The sequence below is a fragment of the Zootoca vivipara genome, chromosome Z (assembly GCF_963506605.1).
Source record: "Zootoca vivipara chromosome Z, rZooViv1.1, whole genome shotgun sequence".
Lineage (NCBI taxonomy): Eukaryota > Metazoa > Chordata > Lepidosauria > Squamata > Lacertidae > Zootoca > Zootoca vivipara.
In genome coordinates, this window is record NC_083294.1 from 646,540 (window position 1) to 667,878 (window position 21,339).

Consider the following 21,339-nt stretch of genomic DNA (forward strand, 5'->3'; position numbering starts at 1 on the left):
TGATTTAACTTGTTCATTAATTGAATTATAATCTACTATTAGTTTTTTTTTTTTTGGTACTTATATATCAATGTATTTATCTTTTACCTTTTTCATCTTTCCCCCCCTTTTTTTTCTTTCTCTTCTTTTCTTTTCTTTCTTTTATTTCTTTAATTTTGTGTATCTTTTTTGTAATTTTTGTAAGTTGTGTATGTCTTGTATGTTTGTATTTTTTTTTGTATGCATTTTAACATTAATAAAACATTTTATAAAATTTTAAAAAAAAGCCACCTCTTAATACTGTATGTCATGTGAGTTGGGACCATCATTGCTAGATAGGTCGATTCAGGGGAGGATAAATATTGAGCAGAGCAGGGGTGATCTCATGGGAAGTCTTCTCCAGGAGCCATCCCAGGAAAAAAACAACTAATTTTGTGGAGCAAAGGGGAGGTGGCTTATGAGTGAAATTGGGGGGAAAGAGAGGAGGGGAAGGAAAAAATGCTTCAGTGATTGGAAGGTACTGGCAACTTGGATTCACTTTGTGTATAAAGATTGTCAAGAAGAATCTAAGGGTGTGTGTATATATGCGCTGCCATTGGAGACCATCAGTTCAGTTGCCGGCATCTCTGGCTAGAAGAATTGATTAGCAGTTGATGGGAGGTGGCTGCCAGCCAGAGTAGGTAACAGTGGTGTGGGGGTAAATTTTAAAGTGCAGGGAGTTCATCATTATAACCCCCAGAGTTTCTTGGAAATCAGCTCCCTCAGACTCAGGGGTGCTGAATGCTGACTTACGGACACATAGGTTCAACTTGGAGAAACACTTTGAACAATAAAAATAAAACACACAAGTCAGCTGAAGTGAGCCTTGCTTAGCTTCAACTGGAAATGCAAACAACCTTGCAAACAAGCACTGCCCATTTAAACTGCTAGCATGAAATAAGAACAGAGGAAAGGAAATAAGTATCCTCTGCATGGTTTTCTTCACCTCCTTCTCTGAGCTAATATGTCACAAACAAACTTGAAAGTCTCGTCGTCACTTCATTCAGGTGTGCCAGACCAGGGGAGCAGTTCTGGTCCTCACTACTCTTGCTCTGCAAACGCAGCTGGAGTTGTGTTCCCCTCCACATCACTGCTGGTCAATACTATCGGATGAGATGGAGATGTGGTTCGCCCTGGAAAAAGGCAGCTTGATGTAATCTTATCTTTGGGAGTCAATCCATATCTTGGCGTTAGAGATTATGACCCGCATGCAGAAGAGTCTCCAAGTTAATGGATGCCAGGCAGTTGCATGTTAACATCTGATGGATCAATAGTCTGACTCGGTTTCAGGCAATCCCGCTACCCAAAAAGACCTCTGAGAAAGATAAGTGGGTAGGAATTGCCTCCAAATCAGGATCTGTAAAACTCTGCAGAGAAAACTACAACCACTCATGAACCTCAGCTTGACAGCCTGAAACTCAAAAACATTCATCCTCACATATCTTGCAGAAGCATTGTAAAGCTAAAATAATCTCCAGGTATGCAGATTTCTTCCTGCAGCACATGGTTAAACTATGGAGCTCCGTCCCGCAGGAGGCAGCGATGGCCACCAACCTAGATGGCTTCAGAAGAGGATTAGACAAATTCACGGAGGGAAAGGGCTATCAATGGCTACTGGCCAGGATGGCTATGTTCTGCCCCCACAGACAGAGAGACACAGGAATGCTTCTGAATACCAGTTTGTGGGAACCACAGGAGAGGAGAACGGTCTAGTGCTCAGGTCCTTCTTGCCAGTTTCTCAGGAAGGACAGGCTACAAAACGTCAGTTTTTAAGAGCCAGAGAGCAGTAAAATGTCAACATACCTAGTTGACCAGCCTGAAAAGTCTGATTGAGGTCCATCTCAGCCCTTGAAGGAGGTAGTTCTAGGCCAGGGGTCTGCAACCTTTAAGACAAAAAGAGCCACTTGGACCCGTTTCCAAAGAAAACAAACAAACTGGGAGCCGCAAAACCATTGCGACATTAAAAACAAATATAACACTGCATATATTGTTTCTTACCTTAATGCTATATAATTCAGTGGGACTTACTTCTGAGAAACATGGTTAGGATCATTATCTACTGGCTTTTAGACTTCTCAAATGTTCAAATGTAGTTACTGGCCAAAAAAACACCTCTGTTTAAAAATGCCTATTTAAAAAAGCGAAAATATCTTTAGAAACATGTCTTTTTAAAAGAATATACATTTCAAAATGTGTGTTTTTTGGGTTCTTGTTTAAATAGGTGGCAGATTAATGGAATGGACTTGTGCAGAATTAGAATAGACCATACAAAAAAGCCACCAGCCCCCCCCCCCGGGGGGGGGCTATATGCCAAGGAGGGACGAAGGCGGTGAGGGGCAGTGGCGCGGATCCGTCTCCTCACCGCTTCCCCGGGCGTCTGTCAGTGGCAGCGGCAGCAGCAGCAGGGGCCGGGGAACGGGAGCCTCCTCAGCGCTGGAGTGGCAGCAACAGCAACCGCAGGGGGCGGGCATGGCTAAAGCGCCCTCTGACTGTACCTTGGAGAGACTGAGTGGCTGGCAAAGGAAGGAAAGGGAGGGAGGGAGGGAGGGAGGGAGGGAGGGAGGGAAGGAAGGAAGGAAGGAAGGAAGGAAGGAAGGAAGGAAGGAAGGAAGGAAGGAAGGAAAGGACGGAGGGCGCCCGGGACGTGTGTGTGTGTCCCTCCTTTTCCTCCACACACACCCCGCCACCGCCCGCTCAGCTCTTCTCCTCCTTCCTCCCCTTCGGTTACATTTTTCCACAAGTAGCTGCTCGCCTCGCAAAAGCCCTTTCCAAGAAAGAAGACGTGGTGGAAATGTGAGACTGGAGGCGCGCGCGCTGCTGGCCCCCTCGGGAAAACCAGCTGGAAAGCCGGAGTCATGTGCTGCCCTGCGCCTCTTTAAAATGCCGTTGACAGCGCGCGGCAGTGGAGGTCGCCCGGCAAAAGTGCGTGCCTCGCGATCGAGAAAAGCCGGAGCGCGCCCGGCGGACAAGGGGCGGAGCCTTGTTGGCCCAGGCCAGTTGGCCTCGTTAGCAGGGCCGGTGCTAGGGTTTTTTGCGCCCTAGGCGAGATCACCATCTGGCACCCCCCCCCCCCGAGGTGGTGGACTCTCCTTCCGGGAAGGCTTTGAAACAATGGTTGGATGACCATTTGGATACGTTAGTTGAGATTCCTGCATTGCAGGGGGGTGGACTAGATGATCCCTGGGTGCCTTCCAATTCCACCCCATTCCATGATTCTATGATGCCTCTCTTAGAGGGTGGGGTAAAGCCTGACCAGCCTCCCTCTTCGGCCTCCCCTCCTTACACCCCTATTGGCCGATCACTCCATGCCTATCAAGCAATTCCCCACATGGCATTGGCCCACTTTGTACAGACTAGGGATGGGAGGGAGGGGAAGAAACAGAGAAGGGGGCAAGGCTCCCCCCTCTCCCTCACAGTCTGTCTGTCTGTCTGTCTCTCTCTCACTCACTCACTCACACCCACCCACACACACCTTCTCTTTCCTCAGCTAAGTTCTCCCTGTCCCAGCGGCGACGCACCCAGGAGACTCCGCTGAGGAACCAGGCACCCAAGGCTTGCTGGCTTGCCCAGCCGTCTCCGGCCCTGGCGCTTGGCAGCACGCCCTGGCAGGCAGGGCTGCCACTCCGTGCCCGCTGGCTCAGGCATAGGCTCTGTGCCCGGAGGGCTGCTGGGCGGGGCTCCTCGCTCGGCCGGTGCTTCCTTTTTAATTTTTTCTTTTCCCGTCGTTGTCGGGCGAGGGGCGGGCCAGCGAGGAGGGGCGTCACGCCAGGCAGCCACTAGTGTGGCGCCTCGCTAACCCGCCCCTCGCCCGGCAACGGCGGGAGGAGAAAAAATAAAAGAGGAAGCTGCAGCCGGCATGGAGGCGAGGGGCGGGCCAGTTAGGAGGGAGGGGCGTCAGCGTCAGCCAGCCAATAACGCGCCGCCATGCTAGCCTAGCCTGCCCCTCACCTCCTCCCAGGTCCCGCCCCCCAGCCCGGCAGCTTCAGGAAAAAAAAAGAGGAATCCACAGGCGCGCCGGGGGAAAAAACCAAAAGAAAGGCGCACAGGGGCGCCGTGGGAGGGCGGCAGGCGACGGTGGCGTTAGTATCCGCCCCGGAGCCGCGGCAAAGGTGTAAAAGAGCTGCATGCGGCTCCGGAGCCGCGGGTTGCCGACCCCCGTTCTAGGCCTTTAAAACAGGTCAGCTCCAAAACTATGAAGCTCTATTTTCTCCAGATGAGTTCCTCATTGCCCTGCCCACAAAAGAATAGCAATTTTATTGAACGATCAATTTTCCCTGTGATTTGCTATTCCCAGCAGGACAGGGGAGCAGAGGGATGATCAATGTTCCTTTCCTAGTTAATGAGAGGAGGTCCCCTCTCACCCCCGCCGGCCTAATATTTGCCAGAATCCAGGCTGCTCTAGAGATTGCACAAACAGCAAAGGCGTCTCCTCCTAAGAGAAGCAGCTCTCTTGAGACTAAAGGGAAATAACAGCTGGACCAAACCTCCCTCGCCAAAGACAAATGCTGTCTTCTCTTATTAAATCTTCCTCTGGGCAATCCTTTATGGATTATTTCTTCAAGCAGAAGGCTGCAAAAACTCACTGCTGCAGAAAAGAGAAAGGGCCGGGAGGGGCCAAGGAAAGAGGCCTGTTCTGATGCAGCCTTCATATATATATATATATATATATATATATATATATATATATATATATATATATATATTCCCCTCCCCAAAGCAGAGGCGAGCCTGAATTAGCACAGAGAGCATTCTGGAAAGAGGCCCAACCTGGAACCACTCTCCCTTGCCCTCCTCTTCACCTGATGAGACTGGTTCCTGTTGTGTTGCCCCACCCTTCGAAGACAGGGGCATGGCCAGTTTGGGAATGTATATACAGTGGTACCTCTACTTATGAATTTAATGCGTTCCGAACACACATTTGTAAGTCGAAAAAATTTGTAAGTCGAATCCCATAGGAATGCATTGGGAGAAAAAATCCGTAAGTCGAAGCAACCCTATCTAAAAATTCGTAAGTAGAAAAAATCCTATCTAAACCGCATCCAAGATGGCGGATGGAGCTCCATTTGTAAGTAGAAAAATTCGTAAGTAGAGTTATTTGTAAGTAGAGGTAGCACTGTACTTAAAGGTCAGTAAGCACAGCTGAAGCAATATGAGGACCAGGGGCGTAGCAAGAGGGGGGCAATAGGGGCGAGGCGCCCCGGGCTCCATTCTGGGGGGGCAGTGCCCTCTCCCCACCTCCACCAATGATGGCCGCCGCCGCCACGGCGCGACTGCCATTGCGGAGAGGCCCCGCTATGCAGCAGAGCCCTCGGCAAATATCCCCAGTGCCATGTGGGGATGAAGCCGCTGCAGCTGAGGTCCGCCAGTGACTCTGCCGCGCAGCATGCATGCACGGAGCCGCCGCGCACGGTGCCTGCGCCCTGTGTATCCATTGTGCGCATGCGTCATGCGCGGCAACACCATGCATGCGCGCTGCATGGGTGATGCCCCGCCCTCTGGTGCATGCCCATGGTGCTGCCCCGGGCTGCAGAAAGTCTTCGTCCACCACTGATGAGGACCAAGACACAGCCATTCTTCAAGATCTGCACTTATCTGAATCTTGCAATGCAGTTCTCTGACCAACTGGTGCTTTTAAAAAACAAAAAAAAAGGTAGATAGCTATGTGCATAAGGAGGACAGTCTTAGTGAAAATAACATATAAATGCATTATATTCTGAATAAGACCTGCTTTTGGGGGGGTGTTTGGGTGAATTGGCAGCCTTATGACTTCTGAAAGCCACCTAATGTCTTAACAAGCTTTGAAATGCTCTGCTCATTTCCACTTCAGGTGCTTCACTGGTTTTCCTGATGGCTACATTTCTACTTGCATGAGGACGAAAAGCAGAAACAAATGGTACACAGGAGTTGTCTTCTTAGCTGATGGTATAAGAATTGTGTATTGTAACAAGGGGTGATCTATTGCAAGTTTGTCCCCTTTTCAAGAAAAATAAATAATAAAGTTCACATTCTCTCTCTCTCTCTCTCTCTCTCTCTCTCTCTCTCTCTCTCTCTCTCTCTCTCTCTCTGTGAAAAATGGAAAACAAAAATGTGCACATTAGTCAAAACTAAATACAAAAATGTGGAGAGAGAGATTCTCCCCAAACCGCTGTGTGGATTTTCAATTTTATTATATATTTTTATTTGCAAATGGCTGTAGAAATCTAGAGAAAACTGAATTTAAGGTTGAGAAAGTGAGAAAAATAAAAATGACGGGTGCTTCCAACCCTTCCTCCTGGGTTTATAAGGAATGAAGGGAGTTGTAATCCCAACAGGCTCTGAAAGGCATCAGGTTGGGGTCAACCGCCCTACACCCTACGCCCTCTGTCCAACTCAGTGTGCCAAATGCAATCAAAAAGGAAATCTGAGAGCAGAAGCAATAATTTATATTGACAGAACAGACCCATGCAGAGAAATATACACCTTCTCCCGTCTGCGCCAGTGACACATACTTATCATGACAAATTCAAAAAAGCTTGAAATATCAGTGCTTGGCGAAGAGGATGCTCAGGGCAACCATCTAAATGCTGAGCCTCACTTGGATTGCCAGAAGCAAGAATCCACTTGTATGAAGAGTGGATTGTATGGTTATATAAGATCCCTGAGCGCCCAGAGCTGCCCTTCACTGGAAACAGGATACTCAAAAACAGGGACAATGGTGCCTGGCTTTGGGAAGGTTCCAGGCTGTCAATGGGGGGGGGGATCGCTGTCACTGCAGATGTTGTTGTACTCCTAGGAGCCAACCTGGTTAGGGAACATGGGAGTTGTAGTCCAAGGACCACAGGTTCCCCGTCCAGGGATCAAAATCCAAGGTGGCAACTGGGGACAGGAAGCAGGCACTTAAGAAAGAGTTGGAAAAGTTTCAGAAAAGAGCCTCCAAAATGATTAAGGTTAACACAGCGAGTCCCCTATGGAGGAAGGTTGTGGTGTTTGGGACTTTTTAGTTTAGAGAAATGCCAAGAGGAGAAATGGTGGAAGTTTGTAAAATTATTCACGGCAATTGAGAAAGTGAACAGAGAAATTCTCCTTCCTCTGTCACAACACTAGAAGTCATGGGCAACTGATGAAGCTGAATGCTGGAAGATTCAAGAAGTCCTTCTTCCCGCAACGCATAGATAAACTATGGAACTCCCTCCCACAGGAGGCAGTGATGGGTACTAACTTGGATGGTTTTAAAAGAGCATTGGAGAAATTAATGGAAGAGAAGACTATCAATGCCCACTACTCACGATGGCAGCAATGCTTCTCAACACCAGTTGCTAGGAACCACAAGAGGGGAGAGTGTTTCTCATGTGCTAGAATCCTGCTTGCTGGTTTCCCACAGGCATCTATTTGGCCACTTTGAGAAGAGGATGCTGGGCTGGATGGGCCACTGGCCTGATCCAGCAGACTCTTCTTATGTTCTTATGAAGTGTCCTCAAAGCATGTAATGCTTGCTCTGAGGCTAAGGCTTTATAGAGCCTGTTGTGCTGGGATTGGCTCTTGGGGAGCAGCTGACTCTTGGGCAGGCATGGCAAACCTGCGGCCCTCCAGATGTTTTGGACTACAATTCCCATCTTCCCCAACCACTGGTCCTGCTAGCTAGGGATCATGGGAGTTGTAGGCCAAAACATTTGGAGGGCCGCAGGTTTGACATGCCTGCTCTTGGGTCAGGAAGGCCAGTATTGCAACCAAGGTGGCAGCCCTGAGGCACAGAACTGCAAACAAAGGAAACAGCTGTGTTAGAACAGCATCTCCCAGTGGGGTGGGAAAGCCCCCTTTTCTGAAAACCGGCAGCGCCACTGTGTCATGAGTCCCAATGAGATGTCGCGAAGGGGCTGGTCAGACCAGGGCGAGGGTTCGGAAGAGTTACCAGCTGACAACACTAGGGGAAGAACCTCAGCAGCTTGAGATGGGTCGAGAACCAAGTGTGGAGTAGCAGTTAGAGTGTCAGACTATGACTTGATAGACCAGTACTGAAATCCCCCCTCTGACATGAAGCTCACTGGGTGCCCATAGGCCAGCTGCTGCCTCTCAGCCTAACTTGCCTTGCAAGGTTGTTGTGGGGTTTAAAGGAGGAGGCTGAGAACCAACCATGTATGCCACCTTGAGCTCTTTGGAGAAAAGGGTGGGATATAAATGCGTAAACAAATGATAATAAAAAATAAGTGAGTCTTGAGTGAAAAAGGCCCCCCCCCGGGGGGGGGGGGGAGAGTTGGGATGAGGCATCAGATCCCAGGGAGGGCAGCATATCAGCTTGGCACTCTGCTCTGTTCCCTCTCACATCACCCAGACACTATGTGCCCGCTTCACCCCCTGATCCCATGCCAGCCTCTCCTCCAGTTCTGGCACGGCCCCTGGTACTGCCAGAGCCTGCCTTGCAAACAGAGTCCATCTCCCAGTCTGCTTTTGATCCACCACTGATGCCTCCTCCATTGCCCATGTCACAGAGATGTCGGCGCTGGCACAAATACACGGCTGGGTCCAGCCCTCCAGAAGGACTTCTTGTTTGCTTGCCCAGTCCAACATGCTTGCCATTCCGAACTTGTGCCTGTCCCCTTCCTTTATCAGGGGACTCAAGGATGTGTGTCACCTGTGGGACCAACGTCTTAGCTCGCTCAGCTGTGCAGAGCACCTGTTGCACTTTCGATCCTTACTTTGCCTATTTGCCACAACAACCATTTGGGCATTGAAAATATTGGAAGAAACCCTGCTGCAAGTTTTGAGTTCATCCTGCGGTGAGATCCAGGACATGCTGCCAGGCAGTAACACCAATGATGGGCCAACGATCTAAGGCACTTTCTATGGCAGCGCAGCCCTGAAGGAGCACCAAAGTTAGTGCTGCACGGGGTAAACCAGAATGCACACAAATCCACCCAAAGACCCCTACTGTTGCAGAGGTCTGTGCCCAGGGGGAAATACCGCCAGGCTATTCCTCTACAAACCTTGCTGGTCAGCAGCTCCTAGTTTGTTTTGTTCCTCTAAAAAGTTTCCAGACTAAGACCCCTCAAGAGCTTACAAACGAGCCACATTACTGTAGAGTTGGAAAGATCCCCAACTTCTGGCAAGGAATCACAGCTTGGGCTGGGAAACAGACAGACTGACAGAGACAGGGGAACTTACCGTGACACGAAACGGCGTTGTGGCAGCTGGCTCCATGCTGGGGTTCTTCTCTGCCCCCCCGCTGGGCAGGCCACACCGCTGACCTGTCCTCTCTGGTGGGGACTCTGTTAAAAGCAGAGAAAAGGAGAATGAGGAGGAGGACCACCCCAGAAAGAGGAGTTGCATGTGCACATGCAAGAATCACAGCAACGGCACATCGCTGCAGGTGGGCTATGCCACAGGAAGTGGGTCCTGGTGGGAAAAGCCACTTGAAAGTTTCTCTCTCTCAGCCCGTCACTCGAGGATGTTTTGTTTTGCTGACAACTTCCCATGCAAACAGAGTTTAAAGTCAAGAGACCTTCCAAGTGCATTTCGTAATTGCTATGTGACTTGGTTGCTCAGTTCAATCTTTTGACATGGTATTTTATGCTATGTGGTACTTCTTACATAAAGGACACAAGGACACAAGAAGAGCCTGCAAGTAAAATGTGAAATCAAATGGGAACATGAGATAGGGAACACATAGCAACCGACCTTCCAGGACCTTATTTGTAACAGAGCCATTCAGACATGGGTTAAAAAAGTGTTACAAGGAAACATAGATAAAAACTAACTTCTTGATTTCACACACAATTTGAATAAAATTGATGCAGTTTTGGAAGATGCAACCTGCCATCTTTATTTTAGCTAGATGGACCAATGGACTAACTCAATGTAAGGCGGGTCCCTATATTCCTAATGAGGAACAATCATGGACTGCAATGGGGAGAAAGGAGTAGGGCAAAATAGAATACAATTCCCATCAACCCTAACTGACCGCTGGCTGTGCTGGCCTCCCATCCCTGGGACCCCCATGGGTGCATGTGGAGTAGGTTGTCTGGATCAGGGCTCATAAGGCAGCTAAGGCAAGTGTTGATTGTGAAGCGAGGCAGACCCAAGGGAAAGCACCTGCAAGCTCAGAGAGAATTCAGGCTCTTGAACGAATAAGTACCCTTCAGTTTCCAAGACAATCAATATGCAAAAGGCGGAGAGAGAGAGAGAGAGAAAGGGAGGGAGGGAGGGAAGAAGACGACAGTCAGAAGGCATTACTAATCACTGCACTCAGCCAAACATTCAAGAACATCATTCAAGTACAATATCTCACCAACGGGCGTGCCTGATCACAAATATTACGACATTGCAACGACCCACAGCTGGGAGCTCACCGTCAACAGAACCAGGCTCGCTTCTGCAGTGCAGGGTGGGCATGGGTGATTAAAGCACAAAAGACCTTGCTTTGTGGAGGAGCGTGAGGGTAAATAGGCACCTTGGGAACAGAAGCAGGTTCTTGACACAAGAGGTGCAAAGTCAGATAGGAGAAATTCCATGTATAACTCCATCACTAAGTTGTGGGGTACCCTCCCTGCAGAGCTGCGTCTGGCTTCTTCATTGTGCAGCTTTTGGTAAATGCTAAAGACACGCCTCTTTGCCTTGGCCTTTGGCACCTGAAATGTGTATTCTCATGCTCTGCCCTATTCTTGCAAATGTAATCATAGAACTGTAGGGTTTGGAAGGGACCCCAAGGGTTTGCAATGCAGGAATCTCAGCTAAAGCATCCACTATTTATTTAGTTCCTATACCGCTTTATATTTTTAAGAAAAATCTCAAAGCGGTTTACAGTACATTAAACATCAATAAAACAAAACAGAACCAAACATTTCTGAAGAAAGTCAAATATAAAGTACAGTGGACGCTTGGGTTGTGAACGTGATCCGTGTGGGAGGCACGTTCACAACCCACTGCTTTTGCAACCCGCAGCGCCGCATCTGCGCACGCGCAGGTCGTGAATTGGTGCTTCTGCGCATGCGCAATTTAGCATTTCTGTGCATGCATGAGCACCAAAACCCAGAAGTAACCTGTTCGGGTACTTCCAGGTTTGGCGCAGGATGCAACCTGAAAATAGGCAACCTGAAGCACCTGTATTCCGAGGTATGACTGTATACAGTCAAAGTAACATAATTAACAGAAAACTATAATATTGTCCTAAAGATTTCAAAATAAAACATTACAAAGGAGGTCAATTACAAAATACATATTTAACATAAAGTTAACAAAAAATATATTAAAACATTTCAAAAGAAAACAGCATTATTAACAAAAGAATAACATATTATCATAAGCATGACACGGCTGTTTGGCACGCACAAAAAGATGGGGTAAAAGAATCCAATAGTTAGGGTTTGTTGTCAGCCTTAGCGATGTTCCTCTGGCCTAATGAGGAGCCTCTTCAGTGGGGCTGGTGAGTGTGGGTCCAGCCCCCTAGGCCAGGTGGAAAGGGCCTTGCGGGGAGTGGCCTTCACACCTCACAGCTGGCCAACCTCTGTTTAAAAACCTCCAGTGAAGGTGAATCCACCACCTTCTGAGGATTCCACTTGCTAATGTTTAGTTGGACTAGATGACCCTTGGTAGCACTTCCAAATCTACAATTCTATGATTCTATGGCCTGCTGGTGAAGGTGGATTACTACCGTACTACTAAATAACCCTGACACACACTATCTGAAGCTCTTCAGCCACCCTCAAAGATCCCATCCTTTCTTTCTGGCTGACACTTATACCATAGCTGCCAAGTCTCCCATATTCCCCGGGAAACCCCCATTTTTCCAGCTGTTCCCAGCCGAAAAAATGGATTTTTCTGTTTTCCCCCGGTTTAGTCTGGCGCGGTGGCCATTTTGGAACTGGGTGGAGCATGCTCAGAAGCGACTTTTGATGCTGCTTTGCCCAGTTCCAAAATGGCTGCAGCGCGACTTCTGGTGTGGCGGCCATTTTGGAACAGGGCAGAGCAGCACCAAAAGTAGCTTCTGAGCATGCTCCGCCCAGTTCCAAAATGGCGGCAGCGCTACTTCCGGTCTGCTACTTCCGATCCAGTCCCTTATTTCTCAGGCCGGAACTTGGCAGCTATGACTTATACCAGGAGCTCCCTACTCAAACGCCTGCAAGTTGTCCCCTCTCCAGATTCTTGCCAGGCTCTCCTCGAAGCCTTTGGCATAACCCCACTACCACTCGAGTTCTTATGCTCTGCTGTGACTCTGCCTAACTCTATGCAACCCAAATATCCGTTATTTATATATCTGAATGACTCCCCTCCCCTGGACAGAGAGTGGGCGGGGAGGACGGGAGGACTGAAATAGTAAAAATCACAATGCAAAGGATTAAAGCAAAAACATTTAAGTGTTCAAAGCACCACAGTTCAGAAGAACAGTTTAAGTGGCATCAGCATAATTCAGAAATAAAAGCAAAGCTGCATAAAAGCTGCAATATGCAGAAGGAGTGGTGTTTTTTGTTTCGTTTTGTTGTTAAGAAATACAATAAAAGACGTAGGAGAAAAATGGCGTGGCAGATGAGCTGTGCGTGGGGAAGAAGTTAGATTCAGTTCACAGCGAAAGGTTGTTGCTGTTGTTGTTTAGTCGTTTAGTCGTGTCCGACTCTTCGTGACCCCATGGACCATAGCACGCCAGGCACTCCTGTCTTGCACTGCCTCCCGCAGTTTGGTCAAACTCATGTTCGTAGCTTCGAGAACACTGTCCAACCATCTCGTCCTCTGACGTCCCCTTCTCCTTGTGCCCTCAATCTTTCCCAACATCAGGGTCTTTTCCAAGGATTCTTCTCTTCTCATGAGGTGGCCAAAGTATTGGAGCTTCAGCTTCACGATCTGTCCTTCCAGTGAGCACTCAGGGCTGATTTCCTTCAGAATGGAGAGGTTTGATCTTCTTGCAGTCCATGGGACTCTCAAGAGTCTCCTCCAGCACCATAATTCAAAAGCATCAATTCTTTGGTGATCAGCCTTCTTGATGGTCCAGCTCTCACTTCCATACATCACTACAACAAAAGGTAAACCTACCTAATTTGCACTTCTGGAATGAAACACAAAAGCCTCAAAATTTGTACTTTTCTGAATTTTGAATTTTGCAATGTAGTTCTCCATTCAAATGGTTGGTAGAAGAATGCATTTACTGGGGCAAAGTGTCCATAAAATGCATCCATTTGCAAAAATAATATCAAAGAAACACACATTATTAGGGTAAATGACTTCAAAAGGGGGGGGGGTATTAGGCAAAATTACATACAAGCACCTGTGCATTAGGAGATATTTGTGTCAAAATGCTGGCGAATCTTCATGAAGACTTTAAAAGCCATTTCCAACTCGTGTAAATATGCAGAACTGAATTTAAGTGTGAGAACCTGAAATTGGCAGATTCACCCATCTTTAAGGGAAGCCTCCCTAAGAAAAGTAGTTTACCAGTGAACCTCTATACATGACTACTCAGGAGTAAGTCCCACTGAGTTAAATGATACTTACTCCTAGGTAGGTGTACATAGGTTTGGTCAGGACAGATCCAGATGTGCTCCAGAGGTACCTAGACAAAGCAGTGCATAGTTTTTTTTTTGGGGGGGAGTTGGTGCTGGAGCTCAGGGGTTTATGTAAGTCCTGCCACAGGAAGGAGACACCACTCTTCCATTCCTAGAACATGGGCACAGCCTGAGATACTGTGAAAGTCTGAAATGCTACATTTGGAGGACTGTGTATAAGCAGTGGGGGGGTGTGTGGCATGGAAGGAGCCTGCTGTGTCCCCTAGGTCATGCCTGACCTGGGGGTGGAGCTGCAGTTGGGCGTGAGAAAGTTGCCTTGGCAGGGGTGGCAAATATGACACCGATTTGCCTCTCCCCCGCCCTGGGTCAGGCTTGACCTGGGAGTGGAGCTGTGGCTGGTGCCGTTGGGTCATCACACAAGGAAGCTCTCTCCACAGCTCCCTCACGCGCCAGAGCCAGCCTCCGATGTGGAAGCCTGTTGTGGGGGCACCATGTCACACCCCCTCAAAAAAATATGCCCATGGCCATGGCCCCCACTGGATTTCGAAAGGGCAGAGGAACCAGAGACCAAATAGCAAACATGCGCTGGATTATGGCAAGGGCGTAGCCAGGATCAAAACTAGGGGGGGGCAAGCCATGATCATTCAGGGGCGGGACCACAAAGTGGGAACATGGGCGGGGCTACATCGTGGTGGCGGCAGCGGCTTCTGGGGCTGGCAACGGCGGCGGCTACCCTGCTTGGCTGGAGAGGACGGGAGGGTCGGGCAGGCAAGAGGGGGTGACAGGGTGGGCGAGGGCAAGGCAAGGCACGGCCGCAGTCACGACGGCTCCGAGGCGTTGCTGCATATCAGCATAATATTTCAACCATGTTGTGGGTTCAAGCCCCACCTTAGGAAAAAATTCCTGCATTGCAGGGGGTTGGACTAGATGACCCTTGTGGTCCCTTCCGACTACAATTCTATGATTCTATTGATATATTGCCATAGCATATGCATCATTCTGCTTTCTTGAATTGTCCTACTCCTAGGCATAGCAGCCAACTCCTAGAGGCCTAGGTGCCTCCCCCCCCCAATTACTAGTAAATACCGTATGTGAAAGAGTCATCCCCCCATGTTGATGGGCTTTCTATGTGGGGCTTATCTGCCCCCCCCCATATTTTATTAAGAATGGAAGAGGGAGGGAAGGAAGGAAGAAATAGAGAGAGGGATAACTCATATTTGTGGGTGCCTCTGGGTGACGCTGTAATGCTGGAACTCTGCAGCAAGAGGACGGGAGGGTCGGGCAGGCGAGAGGGGGTGGCAGGGCGGGTGAGGGCGAGGGAAGGCACGGCCGCAGTCACGACAGCTCCGAGGCGTTGCTGCATATCAGCATAATATTTCAACCATGTTGTGGGTTCAAGCCCCACCTTGGGGGAAAAATCCTGCATTGCAGGGGGTTGGACTAGATGACCCTTGTGGTCCCTTCCGACTACAATTCTATGATTTCATTGATATATTACCATAGCATATGCATCATTCTGCTTTCTTGAATTGTCCTACTCCTAGGCATAGCAGCCAAATCCTAGAGGCCTAGGTGCCTCTCCCCCCCCCCCCCAATTACTGGTAAATACCGTATTTGAAAGAGTCACCCCCCCCCATTTTGATGGGCTTTCTATGTGGGGCTTATCTGCCCCCCCCCCAGTATTTTATTAAGGATGGAAGAGGGAGGGAAGGAAGGAATAATAGAGAGAGGGATACCTCATATTTGTGGGTGCCTCTGGGTGATGCTGTGAAGCTGGAACTCTGCAGCAAGAGGATGGGAGGGTCGGGCAGGGGAGAGGGCGTGGCAGGGCAGGCGAGGGCGAGGCAAGACAGGGCCGCAGTCTCGATGGCTCTGAGGCGTTGCTGCATATCAGCATAATATTTCAACCATTTTGTGGGTTCAAGCCCCACATTGGGGAAAAATTCCTGCATTGCAGGGGGTTGGACTAGATGACCCTTGTGGTCCCTTCCGACTACAATTCCATGATTCTATTGATATATTACCATAGCATATGCATGATTCTGCTTTCTTGAATTGTCCTAGGCATAGCAGCCAACTCCTAGAGGCCTAGGTGCCTCCCCCCCCAAAAGAAATTACTGGTAAATACTGTATTTTAAAGAGTCCTCCCCCCCCATGTTGATGGGCTTTCTATGTGGGGCTTATCTGCCCCCCCCCCCCAGTATTTTATTGAGGATGGAAGAGGGAGGAAAGGAAGGAAGAAATAGAGAGAGGGATAACTCACATTTGTGGGTGCCTCTGGGTGACGCTGTGATGCTAGAACTCTGCAGCAAGAGGAAGATACCGGTACACCTGTACAGGAGCCTTGTAAGCAGCTTTCTCTCTGCTTGATTTACAGCAGGCACGTCCAACAGGTAGATTGTGATCTACCAGTAGATCACTGGATGTCTGTGGTAGATCACTGCTAGATCACTGGCACCCCTAAAAAAAGCTCACCCAAATTTTTCCTCCTTCCTAAAAAAAGCTGAACTGTGACCTGAAGCCCTAAACAAAAATGGGCCTCCCTCCCTCCTAAAAGAAGCTCAACAAGTTTGACCTAACCCCCCCCAAAACAGGGCTTCCCTTCCTTAAAAAACTCAACAGCTTTGACCTGAACCCCCCAAAAGGGGGTAGATCACTCCCAGTTTTTAACTCTGTGAGTAGATCAGAGTCTCTTGGGAGGTGGCCACCCCTGATTTACAGTATACAGATGCAGGAGGAGGGGCAGACTGGAACACCAATGCTTTTTATAAACATCACTGTGTCTATCAAAGCTACAGCCCCCCCCCTTCTTATTCACTTCCTTTTAGCCTTGCAGGGCCACCTTAGTCAAATTGAATCCTCTGCACCCTCATTAAATCGCCAATAGAACTGTTAATGCGATCCCTGAATGCCCATTAACAACTCCCACTGAATAACAATAGGGTGAATAGGGTGGACCTTGCCTGAAGGGATATTCTGCTCCATTGTCTTAACTGCTTAAGTACTGGTAGCCACTTTGCTTTATTTATTTGATGTGTTTTTGTTACAGCTGTGTTCCCGCCCCCAGCAAGTGGAGAGCTGCTCTTGCTAAAGCAAAGCCCTTTCCACTTCAGTTTTTGGAGGGGCAAAGTATTGGTTATGGTCTGTAAAATACAATAATTTTTTGCTTCTAGGGGGGGCAGCTGCCCCCTCCTGCCCCCCCCTGTCTACACCCATGGATTATGGAGAAAGCTAGAGAGTTCCAGAAAAACGTCTACTTCTGCTTCATTGACTATGCAAAAGCCTTTGACTGTGTCGACCACAGCAAACTATGGCAAGTTCTTAAAGAAATGGGAGTGCCTGATCACCTCATCTGTCTCCTGAGAAATCTCTATGTGGGACAAGAAGCTACAGTTAGAACTGGATATGGAACAACTGATTGGTTCAAAATTGGGAAAGGAGTACAACAAGGTTGTATATTGTCTCCCTGCTTATTTAACTTATATGCAGAATTCATCATGTGAAAGGCTGGACTAGATGAATCCCAAAACGGAATTAAGATTGCCGGAAGAAATATCAACAACCTCAGATATGCAGATGACACAACCTTGATGGCAGAAAGTGAGGAGGAATTAAAGAACCTTTTAATGAGGGTGAAAGAGGAGAGCGCAAAATATGGTCTGAAGCTCAACATCAAAAAAACCAAGATAATGGCCACTGGTCCCATCACCTCCTGGCAAATAGAAGGGGAAGAAATGGAGGCAGTGAGAGATTTTACTTTCTTGGGCTCCTTGATCACTGCAGATGGTGACAGCAGTCACGAAATTAAAAGACGCCTGCTTCTTGGGAGAAAAGCAATGACAAACCTAGACAGCATCTTAAAAAGCAGAGACATCACCTTGCCTACAAAGGTCCGTATAGTTAAAGCTATGGTTTTCCCAGTAGTGATGTATGGAAGTGAGAGCTGGACCATAAAGAAGGCTGATCGCCGAAGAATTGATGCTTTTGAATTATGGTGCTGGAGGAGACTCTTGAGAGTCCCATGGACTGCAAGAAGATCAAACCTATCCATTCTGAAGGAAATCAGCCCTGAGTGCTCCCTGGAAGGACAGATCGTGAAGCTGAGGCTCCAATATTTTGGCCACCTCATGAGAAGAGAAGACTCCCTGGAAAAGACCCTGATGTTGGGAAAGATTGAGGGCACTAGGAGAAGGGGACGACAGAGGACGAGATGGTTGGACAGTGTTCTCGAAGCTACGAACATGAGTTTGACCAAACTGCGGGAGGCAGTGCAAGACAGGAGTGCCTGGCGTGCTATGGTCCATGGGGTCACGAAGAGTCGGACACGACTAAACGACTAAACAACAACAACATCCAACTCTGGGCACCACTGAGGGCCATGTCCGGAGTGGGATGTGAGGCCTAGAGAGAGCTCTGCAGTGCAAGACAGGAGTGCCTGGCGTGCTATGGTCCATGGGGTCACGAAGAGTCGGACACGACTAAACGACTAAACAACAACAATGGCCCCCCCCACCCCATGGTACTCCATGTTTGCAGACAGTTTGCATGGCTTTCCATCAAAAATGGATATTCTAGATCAGGGGTAGGCAACCTAAGGCCCGTGGCCTGGATGCAGCCCAATCGCCTTCTCAATCCGCCCCTCGGATGGTCCAGGAATCAGCGTGTTTTTACATGAGCAGAATGTGTCCTTTTATTTAAAATGCATCTCTGGGTTATGTGTGGGGCATAGGAATTCTTTCACCCCCCCCCAAAAAAAAATATAATGCAGCCCACCACATGGTCTGAGGGACACAGCTGAAAAAGGTTGCTGACCCCTGTTCTAGATATTCTATTCTACAAGGTGCAGAAAAGGGCAAAACAGCATAGGCCTAGAGCAAGCATCCCCAAACTTCGGCCCTCCAGATGTTTTGGACTACAATTCCCATCATCCCCGACCACTGGTCCTGTTAGCTAGGGATCATGGGAGTTGTAGGCCAAAACATCTGGAGGGCTGCAGTTTGGGGATGCCTGGCCTAGAGATCCCAGAAGGTCCTGCTCCAACAAGGCAGTTGTGAGAACTGAAGGCCCATATGCCTTCTCACCACTTCCCAAGGCTCCTCTTCTCCAGAAGTGAGTGTTCCAGTTTGTGAACGTTCTTTTGGAAGCCAAACGTCCGCTGGGGCTTTTGCGGCTTCTGACTGGCTGCAGAAAGCTCCTGCAGCCAATCGGAAGCTGCGCCTTGGACATCAAATGTTTTGAAAGTCGAATGGACTTCTGGAACGGATTCCGTTCAGCTTCCAAGGTACAGGACTGTACTTCTTCACACAGTGCATAGTTAAACTATGGAACAGAATTCCACAGGGTGCTGTGGTGGACACCCATTTGGGATGGCTTTAGAAGAGGACAAATTCACGGAGAACTTGAGGGCCTACGCAGCTGGAAGCAAGAACGCTTCTGAGGGCCAGTTGCTGGAAACCACAGTAGAGGGGAGAGAGGGCTCTTGTGCTGTTTGCGGGCTTCCCTTTGGGGCAACTGGTTGGTCACTGTGAGAACAAGATTCTGCACTAGATAGGGCCATTGCCCTGATCCAGCAGGCGCTAAATAAATGAACAAGGGCCTGCTCAGATCCCTGCTGCACAAACCAAGCAGCTAAAATAATAATGTGTATTGTTCCCAATAAATGCACTGCATGATGTGCCCCAATTGTAGTTCACATATACATTCCAGAGTAACGGAGGAGAATGATGATCAGAATTCATGTGTTGGGCTCACTTTGCTGAAGCTAAGCAGATCTGGGCTTAGCTGGTTGGTGCCTGGACCACCTGGGAACCCCGTGGTTGAGCCTGCCTTGAATTCCAACTCAGAAGAAAAGAGAGGGTATAAATTATTGCTGAGCCCAAAGCTCTCATCCAGAAACTTTTGGTACAAAATGGGGAGGGGGAGAGAGAGTAAAATTGCCTTCCTGCCTCTGCCTTCCTCTGCTTCAAGTTTTACAAATCAAACAATATTTTATTATTCAGCTAAAGACCCATTAAAAGCAAGATATACGGTAACCCAAAACCGCACCATTCCTAACATAAAATGTAAAACACATATATAAAGCAAGAACATGATTTTTTTAAAACACACACACGCACCTTACATTTAAACTGATAGACTCCCTTTGTGAATGTTTGAAGCAACAAAGAGAAACTATGCAACTCCATTATTGCTAGAAGTCTAGTAAATTCTGTCATTACATTATTTTTCATCAGGCAATAAGTCAGCCAAATAGCACTCAAACCATAGCTGCCAAGTATCCCGTATCCACCGGGAAAACCCCTTTTTTCTTACCGTTTCCCGGCGGTCTCCCGTTTGGCGGAAAATCCCGACATTGTCCCTTTAATTTGCTTCTTCCCGGCGGCCATTTTTCTGGTGCCGCTTTGCCCTTCTATGGGCACCAGAAAATGGCGGCGTCGGCGTCGGAAGTCGCTTCCGCGCATGACCGGAAGTTGCGTGACGCGACTTCCGGTTGCGGTTTGCCCTTCTATGGGCATCAGAAAATGGCGGCGCCGGCGTTGGAAGTCGCTTTTAAGTGTTTCCGGTCATGCGCGGAAGCGACTTCCGGCGCTGGCGCCGCCATTTTCTGCTGCCCATAGAAGGGCGAAGCGCCACCGGAAGTTGCGTCACGCAACTTCCGGTCATGCGCGCGCTGCCGATCCCGGATCTTTACGATCCGGACTTGGCAGCTATGACTCAAACGTCTTTCCTGGTATTTTCATAGCATAGATGTATGTAAAGCATCTATTTGGTCATCTCTGTAAAAGTTGCATACAGAAAGAGCATGGGTTGAAGTTCCCATTTCTCTGTCAGCACAGCAGCAGAGTGGTCCATTTTGCAGCAGCAGGGAGAGGCCTTACTGGGAGATGACATCCCCACCCCACCCCAAGGGCTGAGATTGGAACAAATTGGTGGTACTTTCATTCAATCTATCTATATAAAAATGTAAAGGTCCATATTTGTACTTGATGTCCTGTCTCCAAAACAGCTTGACCGATTGCGTTGAAATTTGGACACAACGTTCCAGTCCAATATGCGAGTGTTTGCATAAACTTGGATTACACAGTTGTGACACCTGTCACAGGTAAAAAATATGATTTTGTAGAAAAAAGCTCCCTCCAGTGGACGTCAAAGGAACAGACACCATTTGTGTAGTACCAACACACCCCACACACCCCTCCTCCTCTTCCTCCTACCTCACCAGGCCAGCCCGGCCCCCACCGCTGACACCGCCTCCACAGCCAGGCCGGGCCTCCAGACCCATGCCACACCCCAAAGCCAGATCTGCCACGGGGGAAATGGGAGACCCAGCCCAACATGACCTACAGGTACCCCCCTACCCCCCCCGCCCACCGGGATCCACCGGGGGACCTGCACAGAGCCTCCTCAAACTGCAAATGTGTTATATGGGGGGGGGGAACAGACAGGGGTCGGGGGTCACATCCTCCCCCTATCCTGGGAAAAGGGGCCCCTGACTGAGCCACAGCAACGCGTGGCCGGGAACAGCTAGTATGTATGTACGTACGTACACACACACACACACACACACACACCTATTAATATTTGATCATTTGTTAACTATTATCTTTCCTAGTTACAGGTAGGTAGCCGTGTTGGTCTGAAGAAGTGTGCATGCACACGAAAGCTCATACCAAAATATAAACTTAGTTGGTCTTTAAGGTGCTACTGAAGGAATTTTTTTATTTTATTATCTTTCCTATGTTTTTAGCTTTTTGCATTTTATCAGTACCATTTTTAATATGTGAAAGCTGCCTTGAGTCCTGGTCTGCAGAAAAGGTGCCATAGAAATAACAACCATTTGATTGGCTAGAACATG

At 48.6% G+C, this 21,339-nt stretch overlaps 1 protein-coding gene across 8 annotated transcripts in view; it reads right to left on the reverse strand.

Moving 5' to 3' along the window:
- Window positions 1–21,339, reverse strand: part of DAB2IP (DAB2 interacting protein) — a 328,791-nt gene that overhangs the window by 225,649 nt on the left and 81,803 nt on the right. For 7 of the 8 annotated variants that reach the window (XM_060270258.1, XM_060270257.1, XM_060270265.1 and 4 more), the window contains exon 2: window positions 9,157–9,260. In XM_060270258.1, coding sequence (XP_060126241.1) covers window positions 9,157–9,260 — 104 coding nt within the window. Of the gene's footprint in view, window positions 1–9,156; window positions 9,261–9,952; window positions 10,167–21,339 lie in introns of those variants that run through there. The other variant, XM_060270255.1, reaches the window with a different exon arrangement.